This window comes from Enoplosus armatus, chromosome 18 (genome assembly GCF_043641665.1).
Source record: "Enoplosus armatus isolate fEnoArm2 chromosome 18, fEnoArm2.hap1, whole genome shotgun sequence".
In the NCBI taxonomy this organism is placed as follows: Eukaryota; Metazoa; Chordata; class Actinopteri; order Centrarchiformes; family Enoplosidae; genus Enoplosus; species Enoplosus armatus.
Genome location: NC_092197.1, coordinates 18,607,049 through 18,627,846, shown reverse-complemented (window position 1 = coordinate 18,627,846; position 20,798 = coordinate 18,607,049). Strand labels below are relative to the sequence as shown.

Here is a 20,798-nt window from a genome sequence, read left to right as displayed (position 1 = left end):
ACACCTGACGAGTGGCTTTAAGGAAATCAACGCTTGATGAGCCTTTTTGACAGACGTTTAAAGCTGCACTAATCAAGATTTTTATAGCAACAATGGGCTGTGAAAGGTGACACCCATGGAGATTTATGCAGCACAATACAGAGCTTTTTTTTTTTTTTTTTTAGCCTCTTGTAGCTCATTGTTTTGGTTTTACGGCACATCGAGTGTTCGACTGCACACTACCTGTCCAGCACCCAGCTAAATAACAGTAAGAGCGAACAGTAAATGTTTGAATATGATTCATTAGATGGACACAAACTCGACTCCAAGGTCTCGGCCTCGCTGAAACATCGCTTGCTTATCCGTCACAGGACTTGAGCACAGGAGGCAAGCAGAATGAAAATAAAACCTGTGCTGAGAGGACTTCATTAGGTAAGCGTTTAGAAATATGTAACATGTCCATTATGGTTACATGACCAAAAGACTGAAGACCAAAATAAAAGAGAAAATCAACAGATTTGAGAGAAAAGAAAAAAAGAAAAAAAAAAGTGAGCAGATGATCAGCTGAAATAGTACGGCCAAACCCATGAAGGTACAGCGTTTTCTGGGAACATTACCGCCATCATGCAGCTAAGTAACTCCGGGAGAAGGTTACAATGCGAGCCATCTCCTCGTGCCTTTATAATCAGCGAACTTGAGTTTCATATGGCACTGAGATCAGCTGTTGGCGGGCGACCACCACAGGAAATAAGAGCGGATTTTTCTAACTGTGAAGGCAGTTTTTCTCTGCGTGAACAGCAGAATGAGGTTTGGGTGTGTGGACAGCAAACGCTTGTTTGTGGCGTTTTCCTCGTTTTTTTGATTTGGCACACTGGCAGATTAAATATAGGCGACAACAAGGTGAAGCCAAAGCCCTACGACGCTTTAACTTAGTTCTTTCTTTATGATGGATCCAGAGAGCACAATACAAAAAAAAAAAATATTACCAATGAAAATTAATTTCAAAATGACCACAGCAGTGTTTTGCCATTGATAAGCCACACATAGTATGCTTAATGTTACTGCTGACCACTTGGTTCCAGTACACTTTGAAAACCAACCTGCAGTAATCCTGATATAATGCAGCTGTGAGTTGGGACCGTCACGGAAACCCTCCCCTTGGCTCACTGAGGGACAAAATAAGGATTTAGCTGCCAGCAGGTGGCAAGCAAGGAGATCATCTCCCTCGTCTCTGGTGCAACTCAACATGGCTCGAGATTTCTCATGAAGTAAGGCAGATCAAGGTGTTACTTGATGTAAGTAAAACTGTCGAGTTGCACTTAAAACAAAAGAGGTAATCTTGGATGCTATTTCAATCAATGATTTTTGACATTTAAATGAATGGGGCGGGGGCGGGGGGGGGGGGGGGATGTCTAAATGGCATCTAAATACGGATGTTTTTTGGCGGTTCTCAAGCGTAGCATCACGGCACAAAACATGCAGCCTTTTTCAATTTAGTTCCATTCGGTTTTCGGCACAGCAACCGTTAAATGGTCTGGTATGCAGTGAAAAAACAACAACAATGTAGCGTTGAAGCAACAAAACACGACAAAAAGTTGGTCCACAGTAACTTCAAGTGTTAAACCAAAAAAAGTCCAGTTCAGAGCAACGAAAAATAGTCTTTTCCTGTACTTCTTCAAGAGTTTATAATAGTGTATTTTCTTCATGTTAGAGACACACGTTGTTTATAGATTCGTAATTTTGGGGGGTTAATTTGGCAATTGAGCAGTATAGCGATGGAAAAAAAAGAAAAAGAGACATAAATGCAAATGCAGTTGAGATTATTTTCTCTTGACGGACGTGAGGAAATTAAGAAAAAGAGTGTGAGATGTAAAGAATATAACAAAAAAATATGACAACGGAAAGAATAATCTATGTTTTACATTTCTTTTAATATAAATAATTGGTCACTTTATATTTAAACAACATTGGTCATGTATGGGGCCTTAAAGCGATATTTCACTTTGTCTGATGATCTGTTATAAAGAGATGAGAGGTCAGCGTCGAGAATCAGCTGCTCTGAAAAGCTGATGTCACCCCCGCCCATTTTTGGCGGGTTTTTTTTTTCTTCCGTTCTCAGAAATCATAATAAGGATTCTGATTACATATAATAATCCTCTCCACTTCATTTAACTTTTTTTTCAATGCATTTATATGTACGTGACTTTACATGCCATGTTTGCTCGATCTGTGAAATAGCCATCATCTTTTTTTTAGGCTATGGACTACAATTCTTTCATTTTCCATAAATGTTTGCTTAAGTTATGGCGACACTGCGTTCCCAGAGCAGCCGATATTTGTTTAGCAGATTTATCTCAAACTCCCACAGAGAAAGAAATCTGTTCCGCCACAGTGGAATAACGCTTTAAAAGCCAAGGCAGTACATCAGTTTGGAACAATACGTCTATCCTTGTCTAGGACACTCTTATTAATCATATACAATGTAGGCTTTTTTCCCCCCCTCCATTGCACATGTGCCATGCTGTACCCATATCCGTCCTACAACATGAACTCTGCAATAATGAGCCAAGTCTGGCGCCATCGTGGAGGTCTAATGGAGAGTCGGCTGTACAACAGCAAAGTATAACCAACTGGGCTGCTAACGGAGAGCTAGCTGAAGCACTTTTGTGTCCGTGGACCTTTTCAGTCCCAAGTGTGGCCCGGGAAATAGAAATGGTACATATATTTATCAAAATTACAGTAGTAGCCAGTGCTATCAGTGTAATGCAAAAGCTACTTCTAGTCAATCACATGGCAGTCCTGTACAAATGGGCGAGAAAAAAAAAAAGCCTAGCATGCTAGGCGACGTTAGCTAAACTTACCACATGCTATTGTTTTGGTATCAAAAGTCAGATAGAAAGATGGAACTCCGAGAAAAACTTGAAGTGTTGGCACAGAAAGCAACAAGTCAGCAGCCACAACAACCGTGAACATACAGGAAAGAGCTGGTGTGGATAACAAGATGTCGGTGGTGTGGCAGGAAGACTGACACTGAAAAGCACACTGATCTCCTCGATCAGCTTCCATATGAAAGTTACTGAAACATTTCTAACTGTCTGTTACTACAAAACACTCATCAGCCGCTTTTGTTTATATTAGCATGCCGTTGTAGCCACCGCTAAAACTGCCAAGCACGGATACCCTACATTAGCTAGTTTGTGGCTAGTTAGCTACATTAGCTACTACTCAGACCAGTTCGGTTATGAAAAAAAACCAAACATACTCCACAGCGGCTGTTTACCCTCCTCTGCTGTGTGTCGGAGTGTATCTCTATATTGTGTATTTTTGTTTATCGTCACAAATGTAAAGTTTAATACAGGCCATTGAGCATTTAGCTATTATTAGATATCCTAAAGTTAGCTCCAGAAGCTAACAAGCTATCACGGCTGACAGGTAGCATGTTTAGAAACACAATGAGCTGTGAACAGCCTCTCTCTCTCTCTCTCTCTGGTGTCAAAGACCTCCAACAACTACACAAAACACAATTTGGTGCATTTTTAGCAAACGCCTAGCATCCGTGAGCCAAACAAAACTGCATGAAACACTGAAAACACGCCATAGGTGGCTAATACGGGTACAGCATCGAAAACATTGTGAAACAGGGAGAGAAAAAGAAAAAGAAAAAGAAAGATTGGTCACACAGTAGCTCAGCCTGGTCCAGGAGGAAAAGTTTCAGGAGAGGACCACGACTTGATTGACACCGACACAGCCTGCTGCTAAACTCTTAAATCTTTTCCCTGTTACGAAGTGACGAACAGATCTCTGTTTGCCTATTTAGATCCATTTAAAAGCATTCAAACCACTCGCGAGCAGAGAAATTGGGAGTGTGCAGAGCTTAATTCCCAGGCTGCATGTTTGAAACGAGGCACATTATTTGTCTGACAGTGATGAAACTGTCCCCTCCTGTTTGATTTCCTCCTAAACAGAGCTTAAAAGGCAAGACATGCTGAGACTGTAATACCTTGACTATCCACTAGAGGGGGACAGGGTTGTTTCATTGCCAAAGTGGCAGACAGTTTGGGAGGAGAAGGAAGGTTAGAAAAGGAGGAAGAGAATGAAAAGAGGAGCAGAGGAGGGTTAAAGGTTAGTTTTAGAGAGACGGGAGAGGACAGGAGCAGATGAAGAAACATGCAATCAAAGATGGCAGAGGAGGAGGAGGAGGTAAAAGAAGGAGGGAATGTGGTGAGTAAGAAAGGACAGACGACAGAGGAGCGCGGACTGGTCGTTTTTTCCTGAATCGCCTTGTGATCTAGCATGCACATTTCTTCTCATTGGGCGGCACGTCGTCAAGCTTCGTGGCCCCGTTCCCATTGGCCGGCTCGGCGGGCGGTTTGTCGACGCACTGCTCCATCCTCTTCATGACCAGGTCCAACAGCGTTATCACCGCCTTGTCCACCTCCGCCCCCGTCGCGGCGCTCGTCTCGAAGTACGGGATCCTGCGGGCAGCAAGGACAGACATCTATGTTATATATCATTAGTGTGAGGTGCTTATCTTATCTTGAGCGCTCCTCCTAATATTTCTTCCCCTTGCACGTTAATCTGTGCACAAAGACTGCCAGACTGCCTTGGTTTATTAATCTGTTCAGTCAGTTTAGCAATTAGTCCGCACAGGTTTCCCAATCAACATTCCTTCTGCTGAATGACCCTCACGAGGCTTTGCAGGGACTAGCGGGAACTGTTTGCTGGAAGGGACTCTTCTTCCCCGACATGTTCCGAAACCTAAAGGTTTTAAACAATTCTAGCTACTTTGGTAATTAACCTTTTTTAAGCCGACAGCACACTGAAATAAACTTAACTGAAACCAGCGGCTGCCTGGGAGTTAGATAGTTATTTTGAAAAATCAATCTATGAAATGATGGGTGGTTTGGAAAAACCGATCAGCAATAATGCATGCAAGCCAAGGTTTGTAGTGAATGTACTAAAATGAGCAAAACTAGCTTAATGTACCATTGATATGCAACCTCTTACTCACCTAAAACAATTGGTTGAGTAACCCGTTAGGTCATCAGAAAAACAATTCATTTAGTTTAATAATAGATCGATTCAGTATCTCTATATTGTGTATTTGAGTAAGTAAAAATACTGAAAACTATTCCACTTTACAGCATCTTAGAGGATGAACGACTTGCTACTTTTCTCCATTTCATATCATGATAAATTGCTGGACTCACTGTTAGACAACACTTTGGGTTCAGAGAAATTTTTCATTTTATTGACTCAAAAAGGAATTGACCAATAAGTACGATTGTTGATAATAACAATTGGTGTTAAAAGCTGTACGTTTTCTTTCTAGGTTTTTTTTTTTTATATCTTTGTCATCACATTGTGAAAAACTGGTTTTCTTTTTTTTTTTTCCGGAGTTTAAGACAGAGTTTATTACTTCCTGGAAGAGTATTTTGTTGCAGGGCAACATCAGGCCGAGGTCTTGGCTGGCTGGAATGACACAAGGAAACAGGAAGTCATTTGTTGAGACGTCAGTGCTGCACACGAGTCAAGAGCACATTCAGTGGGAGACTCATTCCTCCCAAATGTATAACGGAGCGCCACAGGAAATCATTCCTGCCTGTGGCCATCAAACTGTTCAACTCCTCCCTCTGAGTGTCAGACACTGATTCTGGACCTGTTTCACCTGTCATATGTCAGTGCAATACATACATACATACACACATATACATTGTTATTGTATATATTTTTTTTCTGATGCACTGCCTGCAATGTTGTGCTTCATTAACCCCTGCAGGCAGAAAGTGTCACTCTGCGTGTGAACACTGAAAGCACCGTCCGATGAAGAGTATGAGACGAAAGCCGTTGAAATGTCAGTTGATGACTGAAGCTCTGGGAGCAGTTGAAGTGTAAGAGACGAAGCGCAAGAGATAGTTGAAGTGTGAGCACTGTAGGTAGTTGAAGTGTCAGCAGGTATGTAAGCGGCGACAGCAGCTGCAGAATAAGAAGTAGTTGAAGTGTCAGCTCGCTAGTGTGAGACACTGCATAAGTACATCACGACAAGAGGACTGTGCAGAGTGTGAAGTGGCTAAACAACATTTTTAAAGAGACTAGAAATAAAGAAAGCTATGAAAAAAAATGCCTAGTATGGGTACAGGTTTAGATATCAATCTTCTCCTTATCTACTACTGTTATTCTCTCTTCGAGCGTAGCCAGCCTCGCTAACTGCGCTACGATGGTTTGCGTTAACAGTTCCGCCTTCGCAGAGAGGCCTGTCCGTCAGTCATCTCTGCTTATGTTAACGTATATATCATGGGCCCTCCTGATAGCTTTGGCCCCAGGCTTGCTAGCAGGCCTTTGATAGCACTAGCATAGCCCTGTCGGTAGATGATGCAGAGTTTCGCCCCTGTTTGCCAGCGCGAGACGACAGGCAAGAGCAAGCCACATACACTATGACACGAGATAAATTAAGAGTATCTATTACAAGAGTACGATGTCAATTATTCCGTTATTTAAGGGCAAGAACAGCAAATGCACAGTCTCTCTCTTCATTTCAAGTCAAGCTCAGGGAACATCCATTATACACTGGTTAGCTGACCTGAGAGACTTTAAATTACTATATGGACACAGTTATTAAGAAGTGTGCTCAGGGGCTACACCAGAGTGCCTGAAAGGTAATAATTAAATTTTGGCATTTAATTCTAAACACCACAGGTGGTCAATTGAGATAGGCCAGTGCTGGGGTATTGGAGTCTTGGGTGAAAGTGAAAAGACAGGATCCTGTAGTGAACTCCCTGGTGAACTTCTTTCATCCTGTAAACACTGCCTGTAGGTTGTACACTAAACTGAGAGAAATGATGTTCAGTCCCTCCAATATGCTTAATATTCCCTCCGTAAGTAACCCTTACTCCAACTAAAACGCGCACCAAATACTGCACATGAAAAACAAACCTACCCGTATTTATCAGCCAGCTCCTTGGCCTGTTTCTCCTGAACCTCCCGCTGGTCGGCCAGGTCCGCCTTGTTCCCCACCAACACAATATCTGGATTCTCACAGTAGGCATTGGCCTGTAGCTGGCCTGGAAATGAATGCAGACAAACAACAACAGCAGCAAATAAATGAGATGAGCAAATGTAATACAAAAAAACTGGATCTTTGCACAACTGAATGTGTACGAGGAAAAACTCGCAAATAGTTTCACGTCCTTTAATTTATGTGCAAGTATAATAGACCCTTTAATGACCACTAGTGGCACTGTAGAGTAACGTTTTGATAGCATAATCAGAGGACGCCAAGCCGAGGATTTCTGGTCACGTGAAGACAATGTGAAGTCAGCAACATACTCATCCAGTTTCTGACGTTGAGGAAGCTCTGCTGGCTGGTGAGATCAAACATCAGCAGGAACCCCATGGCGTCCCTGAAGAATGCCGTTGTCAGGCTGCGGAACCTGGAACACACACAAACGCCATAAAGAAAAACCGCCACAGCTGAGATTTCGAAGTCCGAGCTAAAGCGTGCATTAATGAGCATTAATGAGACCTTTATATGTATAACACCTTCTCGTACACTAGATTTACAGACAGAGAACCAATGACTACGGTTCCGTGCAGAACCCTGTCAGCTCATTACACCTGCTTCCCATATGACCAATAAAATTAAATTCTCCTAATGCTTAGCGGTGATTGGCTTAAGCCTTTACTGATGGAAATGTACAAAACAGGGTGGACGCTGTGTGCTGCCATTTCTGTCCAACAACAGTTAGTACTGGGAGTTCCCCAGTTCATCTGTATGTTCTGTGGCACGCTGGGCTTCTGGCTGTGACACCAGCTAACCGTATGTGTGAACGTCACTTATGAAGCTTTATCAGCAAATGTGCAACACGCAAACAATCAGGATGAAGCGGCAGACGTCCGGGCTGTTTCCACAGCAAACAGTCTGACAAACTGATCACACGAGTGGAATGATGACGAGACGCTCGACTAAAAGATCAGTTTAGCGTTACACTAAGCTGAAGAAAAAAAAGAAAAAAAAACCCCATGAAGTTAAAATTATGTAACTCACACTGACTCATCCTGCAATGAGTCATCAGGCCTTTGTAAACAGATCCAACACATCGAGGCCGGTTCCAATTAAAGACCACGCACACACATGCATGATTGACACATACTGTATAGACGGGCAAGGAGGGCACATAAACACAGTGCGATTATACATGCTCGATTTCAGCAACCAGCGCCATCGTTCTAAAACTGGATTTGCGATCACTAAAACTTTGCGTTGGCCAAAATGTTCAAGTCTTTGTATTTTATATAAATTAAACGTTTTTGAGGAAAAAAACGTATTGACATAAATCGCTCGGCTCGGCACGGCACGCTTTTGGTACCGGTACTTTTCTCGATTTCGTTTCAGTAGCGGGATTCTTAGCTGATCGTCATGGCGACGCCGTGTGAAAAACTGCTGTGACGTCTTCTTCAACGCCAAAACCAAACAGAGGAACGTCTGCACTTTTTCAATTGACCACAGTGAGGTTTTGAGGACTGCCATTCTTTTTTAAAATCTGGGTCGAGTGAATAAAAAAATAAATAAATCGCAGTCGCTATTGATGGTAGCTTTGCTATTTAAACATGATGCAGTGTGTCCCGTGTCGTTGTGACGGTTCTCTTTGACCAATCGGTGGTCTGCAGTGTTTTAACTCCACCTTTTAGTATCGGCTCAGCTCAGCTTTCAACATAACTTTTGCCAATGGAAAGCCAAAAGAGGACGGCTCCATGCATCCGTACCATGCAGTAAAAAAAAATGAGGCATTAGTGTTTCTGGAGAGACGCTCAAGAGTTTTCCTATTCACGTCAATACAGTCAGTCAGAAATGTCTTGGAGCAACATCTAGTGGCCATTAGAGGAGAAGTGTGAGAGAGAAATGTGTGTGACCGACAGTGTAAAACACTGTTAATGTCATGGAAACAAAGACCCAGTCCCACCTCTCCTGTCCAGCTGTGTCCCAGAGCTGAAGGTGAACCTTGAAGGTTTTCCCTGTGGTCGTCCCATTGGGGTTGGACGCTGTGTACACCTGTGGAGAAAGAAAAGTTACGTTTTCATCCATCAGATACAATAAACATGTGGCAATCTGCCTTGGTGAGATCACCTGAAGGGCGTGAATGGAGGAAGGTGGGGCGGACAAAATATTAGAAACACGATTCGACGTCGCTAACCAGCCAGCTGTCTGCAGATATCAGGTTGAAACACAAAACAGCTGCGGAAACTGATGATTAAACTGGATGTCTGGTTCGGACAGTCCACAGCTGCATGGGACGACCTGCATTTTGAAAATATGTTTGAAAATAGTATGGTTCTGTGTAACAAACCATCTGGCGCGTCAGGTTTCCACATAAAGCTGATCCTGATCTCACCGCTACCTGAAGCAGCACACCGCCACCAACGCAGATCCTTGTGGGGTTTTTTTAACGCAATGCTGTTTTCAGACTGAACGTATGTCCGTTGTTCACTGCTTCACTGTTGCGAATATCTCAGCAGGTCTCGCTGGGATCTGGGCAGTGATCGTGACTCGGTAATGATGAACTCTTGTGTGCTGCGGCTGGTCGTGTTTGTGTCTCTGCAGGAAGCCGGGAAGAGGTGTCATTCACACCTCTGACTCTCCCAGATGAGACACTCTCTCCGACACTCTTCTAAGGCTGCGTTCACACCGATCACGCTCAGAGAAGTTAGTTTGAACTCTGGCGTGGTTTTGGTTCAGTTCTCCAGGTGATAACTGGCTTTCAAATTGCCAAATTGTGAAGCTTCTGCATCTGACAGAGCCAGTCCTCTATAATGAGACCTGTGGGCCTTAAGATTGCTGGATTATGACATGGGCACAACTTTTTTTAAAATGAAATCTTTTTCCATACCTTTCTTTGCTGAATATAATCACATCACATTTTTCATCAACAGACTTCTCATACGCATCAGTGTTAAATCTCTTCACACAAACAGCCGTGCGCCAATAATAAAATACAATACAAAGTTAACAATAAGTATCCCATCAAAAACAAAATAATGATAAGATAAAACAAAATAATAAAACAAAGTCTCTACTAGTTTCACCGACTATTCAGTGTCCGTCAAAATCAAAGTTTAATTCAGTTCAAGAAAGTCAAACATGATCTTACGTTAGGATGATTAAATCTCATTTCTCCAAACTAAATTATCTTGTCAAACAGCATTTAACTTTAAGTAAGAAATCTGTTTTTCAGTTTCCCAAAAAAAAAAAAAAGGCTGAAAAGGACTGGATTGCACGGCTGTCACACTAATAACTGACCGACACGAATAGAAAAGACAGAAACAACTGCAAATATAATTTCTTCATTCTGCTGAATTTCAGTTTTTACTGCAGATAAGACATATATAACACTACTACTACTACTAACAATAATAATAATAATAATAATAATCATAATAAAAACACTACAATTAAAGTAAATCAGGCAAATAAAAGGTACAGAAAATGCAACAGAACAAGTTAAACAGATAAGACATATTATAGCTGGGGGGGAATAACTTAGGGTTGACAATTATAAAAGGCTTTCTTTTAAATAAGTTCCAAAGGCGCTGACTGCAAAAATGTTTTGGTCTTGACCCGGGTCTTAAAACCAACTCTTAACTGACTAGTAACCAGTGGAGGGAGGCCACAACAGAACAGGGCTGACGTGATCTTGTCGTCTTGGATTTGTTAAAAGCAGCTGCGATTTTGTGCCAACTGAAGGCGTGAGGTTATTTTTCTGCTGAATAATATGAATGGAAATGATCACAGACATAAAATCTTGTTGATTTAAGTCTGTTCATCATGGCCTGGACCGTGGCCACGAGTGGCAATTACAACAAAATGACAAGTGCAGCAACGGCCAACAGTAAGTAGTCGAGTCATGACACTGTCTCAGTAATGTGAGTTACACAAACGGTGTCAGTATTTAAAGTTTGCTTACGTTAGCTAACATTAGCCACAATAAGCTGAGGGTCATGTAAATGTTTATGCTTGTAAAGCCCGGCAGAGAGCAGCTGGAGATTTGGCTTCGTCACGTCGTAACATAACTGTCCAATAAGTGACCTGGGTGGGAGTCACGTGACCTCTGTCCCCACATTCTGGTCGGAGGCTCAAACGATGAACAAACTGAGGAGGAGCCACCGGCAGCACCGAACTACAGCCGTGATCACACACACACACACGCACACACACACACACACACACACACACAGAGAGAGAGAGGAGGTGAGGAACGATAATCAATCCTATGAGTCATGCGGAGTGCTGGGATTGAAGCTGCATTGTCTGTATTGTCAGACATGCGACGGTAGAATAGCACCAAGGAGACCAAACTGCCGGCCAAACCAGATAACTGTATACAATATTCAGATAACTGCATCTTACACTGGGACATCTGGATGCATTTAATCTTTTGCGTATGAAACCCTCTACAGACTTGAAAGGTAGCGGCTTGTTTCCTTACAGAGAGCTACAGCTGTGGTAGGCTTAGATGGATCTCATTTACACTATTGACAAGTTCTTACACTGGACAAACAACATCCATCAAAGCCTCTTAAAGGAGTAATTTGACGTTGCTTTCTCGCTGAGAGTGAGATGAGAAGATCGATACCACTCTTGTATCTCTTCATTAGATACAACCGGCAGACGGGTGGCTTAGCTTACCACAAAGACTGTAAACAGGGGGGGAACAGCTAGCCCGGCTCTGTGTAAAGTTACAAAATCTGTCTTACAAGCACCTCAAAAGCTCACTAATTAACACGCCATATCTCGTTTGTTTAATCCGCGCACAAACAGAAATGTCCAACAATGACAATGTGTGGGGGTTTAAATGCTGAAACTATTTCTTGGCAATTAGCATAATCAGATTTCAGTGTTGGTGCACGTCAGCTATTCAGAAAAACAGCGATTTCTTATCAAATAAGGTCCCTGGATCAGGACATCCCAGCTACTATAACTTGACCAATACCGTCTGTATGATGCTCACAGTGGAACCTTCACAGTAGCAGTTGAGGAAATGGTCGTGTGAATGATGTACGGGTGATAGAAAAACGCTCGCATGGGTCATTTTGAACGTTTAGCTCGGATGACTTGCTGGTTTTCATACTCAAAAGATAGATTTGGGGTTAAAAGGCACCTACATTACCCACAATGCAACTCGACCACAGACAGTTCGGTCGGAGGCTATTGTAGCCTCAAGCCGCTAGGTTCAAGCAGAGATGAGCAGCGGGCTACAGAGTCCTGGCAAGCTCACTTCTTTCTTTTTTCACTTTCAAACGTATAGTCTTCAGCCACAACCCACAGAGTAATCTATCAGACTTCACACTTTATACGCACAATGTTCCCAACCGAGCCACCCACCAGGCCACCCTCTGGGGTCACAAAAGATATCTGTGGGGTCACGAAATTATTCTTTTTTTGTTATTTTCTCTAACTTTTGCTTTTTATTCTTGTGAAATAATGGATGCTTTCACTTCTTCAATAGTCAGGCCAAAAAGGTTGGGCTCCACTGCTCTGACCCGGGATTACCCATGACAGCATCACTGGTGGAGGCAAACAGGCCTTTCAGATTAGCAAACTGGAATAACAAAGACGGAGCTCATGGTCAAAATAATCATGTGATGATTTCCTCTCTTCTTCCATGTATTAATCCCACAGCATTCAGGATGTTAGAGACTAACTAGTTAACCTAAGCCATCTTTTCACAGATAATTTATCCTGTTTTTTTTGGTGGATCCGATCCAGGTTTTGAACCTCCCTGCACGAGTTGAAGTAATGATTGTGACTCAGCTCAGCGGCCGCCGTGGGAGAAAAGCAGCAGAAAATCCCAACCTGACCTGACCCACTGTTTGCTCTCTGATAAGTACAGCCTAAAGAAAATGCCTGGGCAAATGTCACAGTGACTATGGTAACCAAGCCTGCATCATGCAGCATGTGTGGAAGTTGGCGTGTCAGAAAAACCGACGTCTAGTTTAAGATAAATTCGCCTTGATTCAAAACTAGATGCAGAGATACGTAAAACCTGCCAGCGACATTCACAGATATTCAAAATATCAATATAAAGAGATCGGAACTCACTACTCTCTTTTCCCTGAAGTCGATGCCGACTGTGGTGATGAACTTGGGGTTGAACTTGTTGTCTGTGTATCGGTACAGGAAGGTGGTCTTTCCCACGCCGGAGTCCCCCAGGGCAAGGAGCTTTATAAGGTAGTCATAATCCCCATCAGTCATAGTGATGACTGCGATAAACCTGTGAAAAACAGACAAGAGACGTACGTTAACATACTGACACACGGACAAACTCGCGGCTCAAGTTTCCGTAGGATGCAAGCCGATGAAAAGTGTGTGTTGTCATACTACTGTTGAATTATGGGAGAGTGGTCAGAGGGTCGTCCTCACCAGAACATGACTTTCTGGGAAAATAGTTTTGTGTGTGTGTGTGTGTGTGTGTGTGTGTGTGTGTGTGTGTGTGTGTGTGTGTGTGTGTGAAGGAAAGAGAGTTTGCCTTTGCATGTGTTTGTATGAGAAAGCAGCAGAACATCACAGATGGTGCAAGAATGTGTGAAAATGTAGTGCACTGAAAGCATATGGACAAACTCATACGTTGCCTTTATTCACAACGGAAAAATAGGTATGTGCATTCATTTTAAAACCAGTGAAAATCACACAACAATGGAAAATAAAGTATAGCAACGCACCTAGCAAACACGGATGTGACCAATACAGGTTTTAAAATATTCAAAGAAATGTTTTATGAGGGAGAAAGTCCATTCGATGTGGCTGTTTGTCAGAACGAAGACGCACACGCGCGTATCCCGGCGATGCATTATTTAACGCTATTCCGCCAATCAACAGTTGCCAGCAGTGATGCGCCAAGAGAGGCAGTCGAGAAGAAGAAACATAAACATGGATGTAAGAATCTGAATACTTATTCCGCCTCTGCGAAAATCAATAATGCAAAAACTGGATTTAAAAAAAAAACAGTGTTTACAGTGTCAATATTCTGATGTTTCAACATTTATGAAAATGCAGACAGCGTTCGCCCCAGTTTTCAGAAGTGTTCATTACAGCCACAGTATGAAAGAGCGAACAGCAAACAGAGGATCTGGCTATTCTTAAAGAGTCTCACCAGCAGTGAAGCTAAAAATGTCGTGAGGATTGGTGCTAGTGGAAAGGTCATGGTGTCATTCAAATCTAAAGGGTTTATCCTCTGGGAAGCAGGCCTGTGATCAGGAAGTTCAATGCAAATCAAACCAATCGTTTTTTTGATATTTCTTGTGTAAAAGTGAAATGTTTGTCCTGATAATGGCGCTGGAGGAAAGGTCACTGGGATTCATCAGCACCTAGGCACAAACAGCTATTTGATAAGTCAAAGATGCTGAATTGGAACATGAGGTCAACTTTCAGCAGTACAAGTTGGGTAAACCGAGTCCTCCTGAGCGTCAGTTAATGGAATTAATGGTATCTACGTATGAGGAAGAGTAATGCAGTTTTCATGAAGGATTCTTGAATCAAGCGCTCATGTATCTAATGAGTTGTGGTCTGGGGTCTGTTTGCCTCAGGGCTAAGTGTGGTATATTTAGAGAGGGGATCACAAGACTCTAATTCACTCAGCTGAGAGGAAGCACGTATAACACTGTGCTTTATTACAGTGAGGACAGCGATTAACCAGGAGCTCCGATCTCCTCACAATGACCTCCCTGTACCTCAGACAGTACGAATCAAGAGTAATGCTATTCACCAACCAGACTACAGTATACTTAACAAACACTCAATCCCTGTCATATCTCCAGACACAATTAGGTTTGTACAAATCGCAGCGATTTCCTGTCATCTAGAATAGGAAGAGCAGCTGTGAACGCTACGGCAGCTATAGCGCACACAAAAACATTACAGCCATTCATTAAAGCAGACACATTTGACCCCCCCCCCCCCCAAAAATGACTAGAATTCCCACTGTGGAACGGAGCCTTACATGTTGGCCTCTACATTTGGGCGTGTCGTATCTGCGCACCTGCTAAAATGCTACTTGCATGTAACCATGCTAATATGCCAAGTGTTGCACATGTAGTATCCGCAAAGGTAACATCCAGTGATTCTTTTAAACATCCATATTTTTCCCCACTAGCGGTGAAGACCTACGAACAGTTGTCACAAGTTGTCCCTTTATTTTTCATAAATGCTTTCTGGTATGTAATGAGCAATAGCAGTTACAGACTTTTAGTCTTTTAACCACCAGCTCTTTAGCAATTACTCTTGATTTTTTCACGTGTTAGAAAAACACAAATCTAAAACTGGAAGGTTTGCTTTATAAATTCTCTAATGTTCAGTATGTGAAAAAAAAAAACAAAAAAAAAAAAACGCCGGCCTTTTAATAAGGTCTAGAAAACAATCCTTGTAAATCAGTTAGGTTTCTTTCTTTTTTTTACGAGGGGACACATGACAGTAAACTGATAGATGTTATTTTTTCTTCTCTTGCTGCCACACATTTAGCATCCGTCAGTCGTGGCGCTGATGACGCCCTCTGGGGGTGCGAGGTCGGGGGTGAGACAAAAAGGGGGGAGCAGCAGTGGAGCTTATTGATCTGTCATCATTGGTGGAAAACCAGGAATGTTTGTAGTGTGATACTCAAGATTCCCTGAGGGTGAAACGGTTTAACAGCAGCTCAGTCAGCTGACAGCAGAGAACAGCACGACTCGCAGTCACCCCCGACAACAATAAACAGAGCAGGACAAAATAGGACAGAATGAAGTAGGTGTTTCTTTCAAAATGTGTGCTCATTTTCTTAGTAGTGGTAAAGGGGGGAAATGACTTAAAAAGACAGCTTGATTCTGAATTGATTCACAAATTCATAAAATCGATTCTTATACAGCTTACTAGTCATTTTTCAGTGTTTTTTTACATTTTCAACACAATGCTTCAGATTTATTCAGAATAAATGAAATTTAGATTTAGCAACAAATAATATTTAAAGTATCAAAAGTACTCATTAGACCCTGTAATTGTAATGCTACTGTGTCATACACTATATTCTCTGATTATTATTACTATGACATTACTTTTAATGTTGTAGCTGGTTGAGGTGGAGCTAATTTTAACTACCATACTTGATATACGTAACTATTTAGTAGTTCAACCTTTGACAATACACTCCTAACATGTAGCGGACAAGTACAAATACAAATACATCAAAAAAGTACAGTGCGTGACAAAATATACCACTGCTACTGGTACAAATATTCCTTTGAGAGGCCAACAGAATATATACTGACTTAATATACGCTCAGTTGCCACTTTATTAGGTCCACCTGGCTAAAACTAATGCCATCTAATACAACAGCCCAGGAAAGAATCCGACTTTCATAAGGGTTATAATGTTTTTGTTACAACTGTTTTAAGGTTGTTGATTCCACCTTATGGTCATTTTGTGATGCTGTTGAACTGTATCGCCTTAGGCTGAGAAGTGTTTCTAATATTCAGCCTACCCTCCTTGATGTATTTGTCGCAAGGCTGTTCAATTAGACGGCATTATTTCTGGCCAGATGTACCTTATGACAATACATACATCATATATAGCAAGTAACAGAAAAGGTGGTTTACAGCTTTGCTACGTTCAGGTTGTTTCCCTGGTGACTACTAAACCTTCCATCTCAATAACAAGCAAGAACAAAACCATAAAACACATATATACATTAAAAATGTATGAGCCATCACACACAATGGGAGGGAGGGGAACAAACAGAAAAGAGGTGAAACAAATAGAAAGCGGAATAGAGAGTATGGAGTCAACAGTCCAGTCCTGCAGCACAGAGAAGAGATGACTTGAGTGTCAATAAGAACATCTAAATTGTGTTTCGCTCTTCCTCTTCTGTTATCATTCACATCTGTGCAGCCTCATAAACTGATAGAGCTGTACAGTGTTGAGTTATCCATTAAAGGCTTCTGTTGTTTTGTGTAAAATGTGTCAGAATATGTCAACAGTTATATGACCACATTGAGACATACTCCTGTAGCCTACATTCACTGGGCAAAGCAGACCTTTTGAGTTCATTACTCTATTTTATTGAATATTGGCAATTTTGATTTAGTATTATAAGTAAAACATGACATGTTGCTACTGTATACTTCCACTTCTGGAATCTGAATCTGCAATTCTGAGTCAGAATGGTTGGAAGAGAAGGATAAAACACATAGGACCCCTTGTTTGTACAGAGTCGCTATGACTGGCTAGTTGCGTGCTAGCTGACCCTGATTGGTTGTTTGATTCAGACCGCGTCCAGTTTTTTTTTTTTTAAAAAGGGAGGGGTGCTCACAGAGACACATTTTTTAAAGAAACCCTTCAATTAAATATTGCTAGTGACATGCAATGGTCACTAATAATATTTTAGTTGTTTCAACCAAGATTATAATTCAATAATGTTATAATCTTAAAGGCAGGACTTGGAGTGGTATTGCAACTTTTAAGTTAAGGATCAGCACATGTCTTTTACCACAAAGAAATGACACTCCTCCTTCACATGATCAGCATCAGATATGAAACAGTTTGTTCCTCCATACCTGCATCTTTATGACGACTTGACTGACCTCAGAGCTGCAGCAACACTGACTGCGAACGCGTCAAAATACTGACAATACTGACAAATTATGCTAGGACCCTCCTTAAAGCTACGTTAGCTAGCCAGGTTGAATTAGCTTGGAGGTCTCCAACCACGGTTCAGAGACGCAATTCTGGCAAAGTGACTCACTCAAACAAAAGTGAAAAACCGTTACAGGCTATAGATTAACTCTCCTGCTCAGAATCTGATCCCTCTCATTGTGACACTAGAAAATAAGAGCGGATCATGTTCTATAAAGTGATTGGCCATGCCTCCAACAGTCTGCTTTATACTGAGCATATCATTTTTTTCCCTCTCTATGCACTGAGCCCTCATTTTTTGAAGTAAATAAATCATCTGTTGACAAAACGACTGGTATTTTATTTCATGCAAGACAAGTAATGAATAGAAGTTTGCTGTTAAAAAAAAAAAATTGGGCGTAGTTGCTCTTAAACCATACAGATGGCAGATCAGAGAAAAAGTCATATGATTAATTTCTGTCATTTGCAACGGTAATGGTTTCTCTTTGAAAAGCACTGACAGACATGGTACAATATTTTGTTGTTCAGTTTGGAGGACTGGTCGGTTTCGGATGGTAGTGCTGTTGAAGAGAGGCTCTGTAATATCTCATATACAAAAACACATACGAATGTATCTCCAATCTTGTAAAACATCAGGAATATAATGGATGTACAACGCGGCCTGATAATGTACAACACATCCATGTTGTGTTGCAGTGTTGCTTTTACAATCAACAGGTTAATCTACGGTATAAATCAGTTCCAACACCAGAGGAATCTACACCCATATGGAGGGGCATAAATCCACCTGACGGACCCTGAGTGTAATTTCCACCATTCAGTGCTGTGCTGCTCTAAACACACAAAGATTTATCTCACACTGTGCATTCAATCTGAACAGAGCGAGAAGAGGAAGTGCAGCTTGTGTGGAGTCCTACAGCATGTTTGCAGCAATGATGCACAAATATGAATCAGTTATGATGAGATGACAATTCATTCCTACTGACTTTAGCAACCTGGCTTCACTGCAAAGCTGCTTAGATAATGTTTAATACTTCTGTAATTTCATTTTGACAAGACAGAGCTCCTGATCAATGGTCCCGAACACCTTTCAGAGCAAATACAGCCACTCCTTGGCCACCTCACTCCCAACATCCACTCAGCCACTGAAAATCCGGTTTCAAATCTTTGCACTGTGATTACTGTAATGTCTTTACTTCTCTTAATGGGGCATTCCCAGGATTTCACACAAGAAGATTATTTACTCATTCTAAGTAATGGCACTAACCAGAACACGTGTTTTTCACATATCACCCAAATCTTGGCTTCAATGCAATGCCCGCGATTCTCTTTAAAGAATTGATTTTAGTACAAATCATCAAGTATTGGACACATTTAAATTTTGACATGATGGTGGCGCTAGATGGAGATTGAATTTGAAAAAGACTCATCCTCTGGAGACAAAGAATGTCTGCACCAATAAACAGTATTCTGGTTTGAAGAGAGACGTCTCAGCCCTAAATAACTCGGAGAGTGGAAGGAATAAGATAATTCAGTACTTTTTCAGGACAATGTCTTTTAATCCGATATTGGATATTCTATACCAGGGAGAGGAAGACAGAAACAACAGCCTGTACTTAATATCTACAAATTACTGCTGATGAAAAAAAGAGGGTGTTGTATCTTTGGGGTTCATTAGATCTTTATACATAATGCAACCTTGATCCTTTAATTAAATCAATAAATAATTCAGATCAGTTTAATACGGTTTCATCCAAATCCGAGTTAGAATTCCAAATTGAATTTATTGTCATAAGACCAGACGGCTCTGAACAACATTTCTTGTTGATATATTGCTGCACAACAGCATGTTAGTCGGAGGATTTTGAGGTGAGTCCACCGACAAGACATCAGTTGAAAGGTTTCAACTTAATCAGTAAAATGTCTTTTAGGCGAGGTTTTAAATAAAACAACACTCACTTGTACAGAGACCCATCCCAGGAAAAGCTATGGACGGATACATTTACATTTTTTATTATAGCAGAGGAGTGATGGCAGCTTGGCCTTTGCTGTGTTAATTATTGATCAAAACTGCCAGGATTAACCTCCCTTCTCACTGAAAGTGCTCATTGCGATTTAAAGTACTTCCCAAAGGGACAAGTAAAATAGCTTTAACACTCAAATCCCATTTTGTGAAGTGGACATCTTTAAATGGAAGTGCTGAACAGGTTAAACTGTGATGGCCCAATCATTGTTGAATGAGAGAAACTAAACACAAGTATGGCTGGGTATCACATATCATGTAAATCTGTGGCTGCTTCACAATAAAAGCCCAGAGGTCTGCCAGTTGAACACTTTTAATCTGAAGCAGCAGCAGTAAAAATTACTAACAGCAACATCTAAGTACAAGCATGCATCGCTTCCTATGAATCTATCTCCAATTTGAATCACTATTGCAGAATGATATTATACAAATTCGAAACTATTTGAGCAAAGAATGAGTAAAGATTACGATGCCAGTTGTCTGTACTTGACACATTTTGGTCAGTACCAAAGAAGCACTAGTCGTATGTATTTCAGATATATCCTCTCAAACTGTTCCTAATAAAATCTATTATACATAAAAGGTCAGCAGACATTCGTCACAGACCTTTATGTTTGACTGCTGCGGTCTCTGAATCATCTTACACAGATCAGACAACTGATTTGTTTCCCATCTGTTCTGCGGACTCTGCTGGGGGCCTTTGTTGTCGTTGCCAATCTACTCTCCAGAGTCAACGATCAATGACCCGCTAACGTGGAATGAAGATTGACCCTTGATTATCCAATTTGTCCAAAGGTCCTCCTGGTTTAGCCATCAGATTGTCCAAAACCTTTTAGCATTTCAGACCCACTTAGCAAAACAGCGAGGCACATTTGAGACGACCCAGCGGAAAGACCAATGAAGCGGACCTAAACAGCAGCTGTGTGGCCTGGTGTGTACCACAAGGACTGCAATTACTACTATTACCTTTGGCTATTCTTATAGCCAAGCCGTCCTCTGCATACGCAAACGTTTCATCCGCACATAGTTTGGTACATGTGTAGTGATTGATGACTGAAGTTTACTCTGCTGGGTCTGACTTCTGTCCAGTATGTTAAACTGGTCTTAAAGTGGGACAACAGAGTCATGAGACTACGCTCATGAGT

The 20,798-nt window shown here is 41.5% G+C and overlaps 1 protein-coding gene across 3 annotated transcripts in view; it reads right to left on the bottom strand.

Moving 5' to 3' along the window:
- Positions 1–1,891: 1,891 nt before the first annotated feature.
- Positions 1,892–20,798, bottom strand: part of rab27b (RAB27B, member RAS oncogene family) — a 44,335-nt gene continuing 25,428 nt past the window's right edge. For 2 of the 3 annotated variants that reach the window (XM_070924813.1, XM_070924811.1), the window contains exons 2-6: positions 13,073–13,244; positions 8,940–9,028; positions 7,306–7,409; positions 6,917–7,040; positions 1,892–4,454 (exon numbers count right to left, since the gene is read on the bottom strand). In XM_070924813.1, the coding sequence (XP_070780914.1) occupies positions 4,268–4,454; positions 6,917–7,040; positions 7,306–7,409; positions 8,940–9,028; positions 13,073–13,225 (657 nt within the window). In that variant the 5' untranslated portion in view covers positions 13,226–13,244 and the 3' untranslated portion in view covers positions 1,892–4,267. Of the gene's footprint in view, positions 4,455–5,298; positions 5,452–6,916; positions 7,041–7,305; positions 7,410–8,939; positions 9,029–13,072; positions 13,245–20,798 lie in introns of those variants that run through there. The other variant, XM_070924814.1, reaches the window with a different exon arrangement.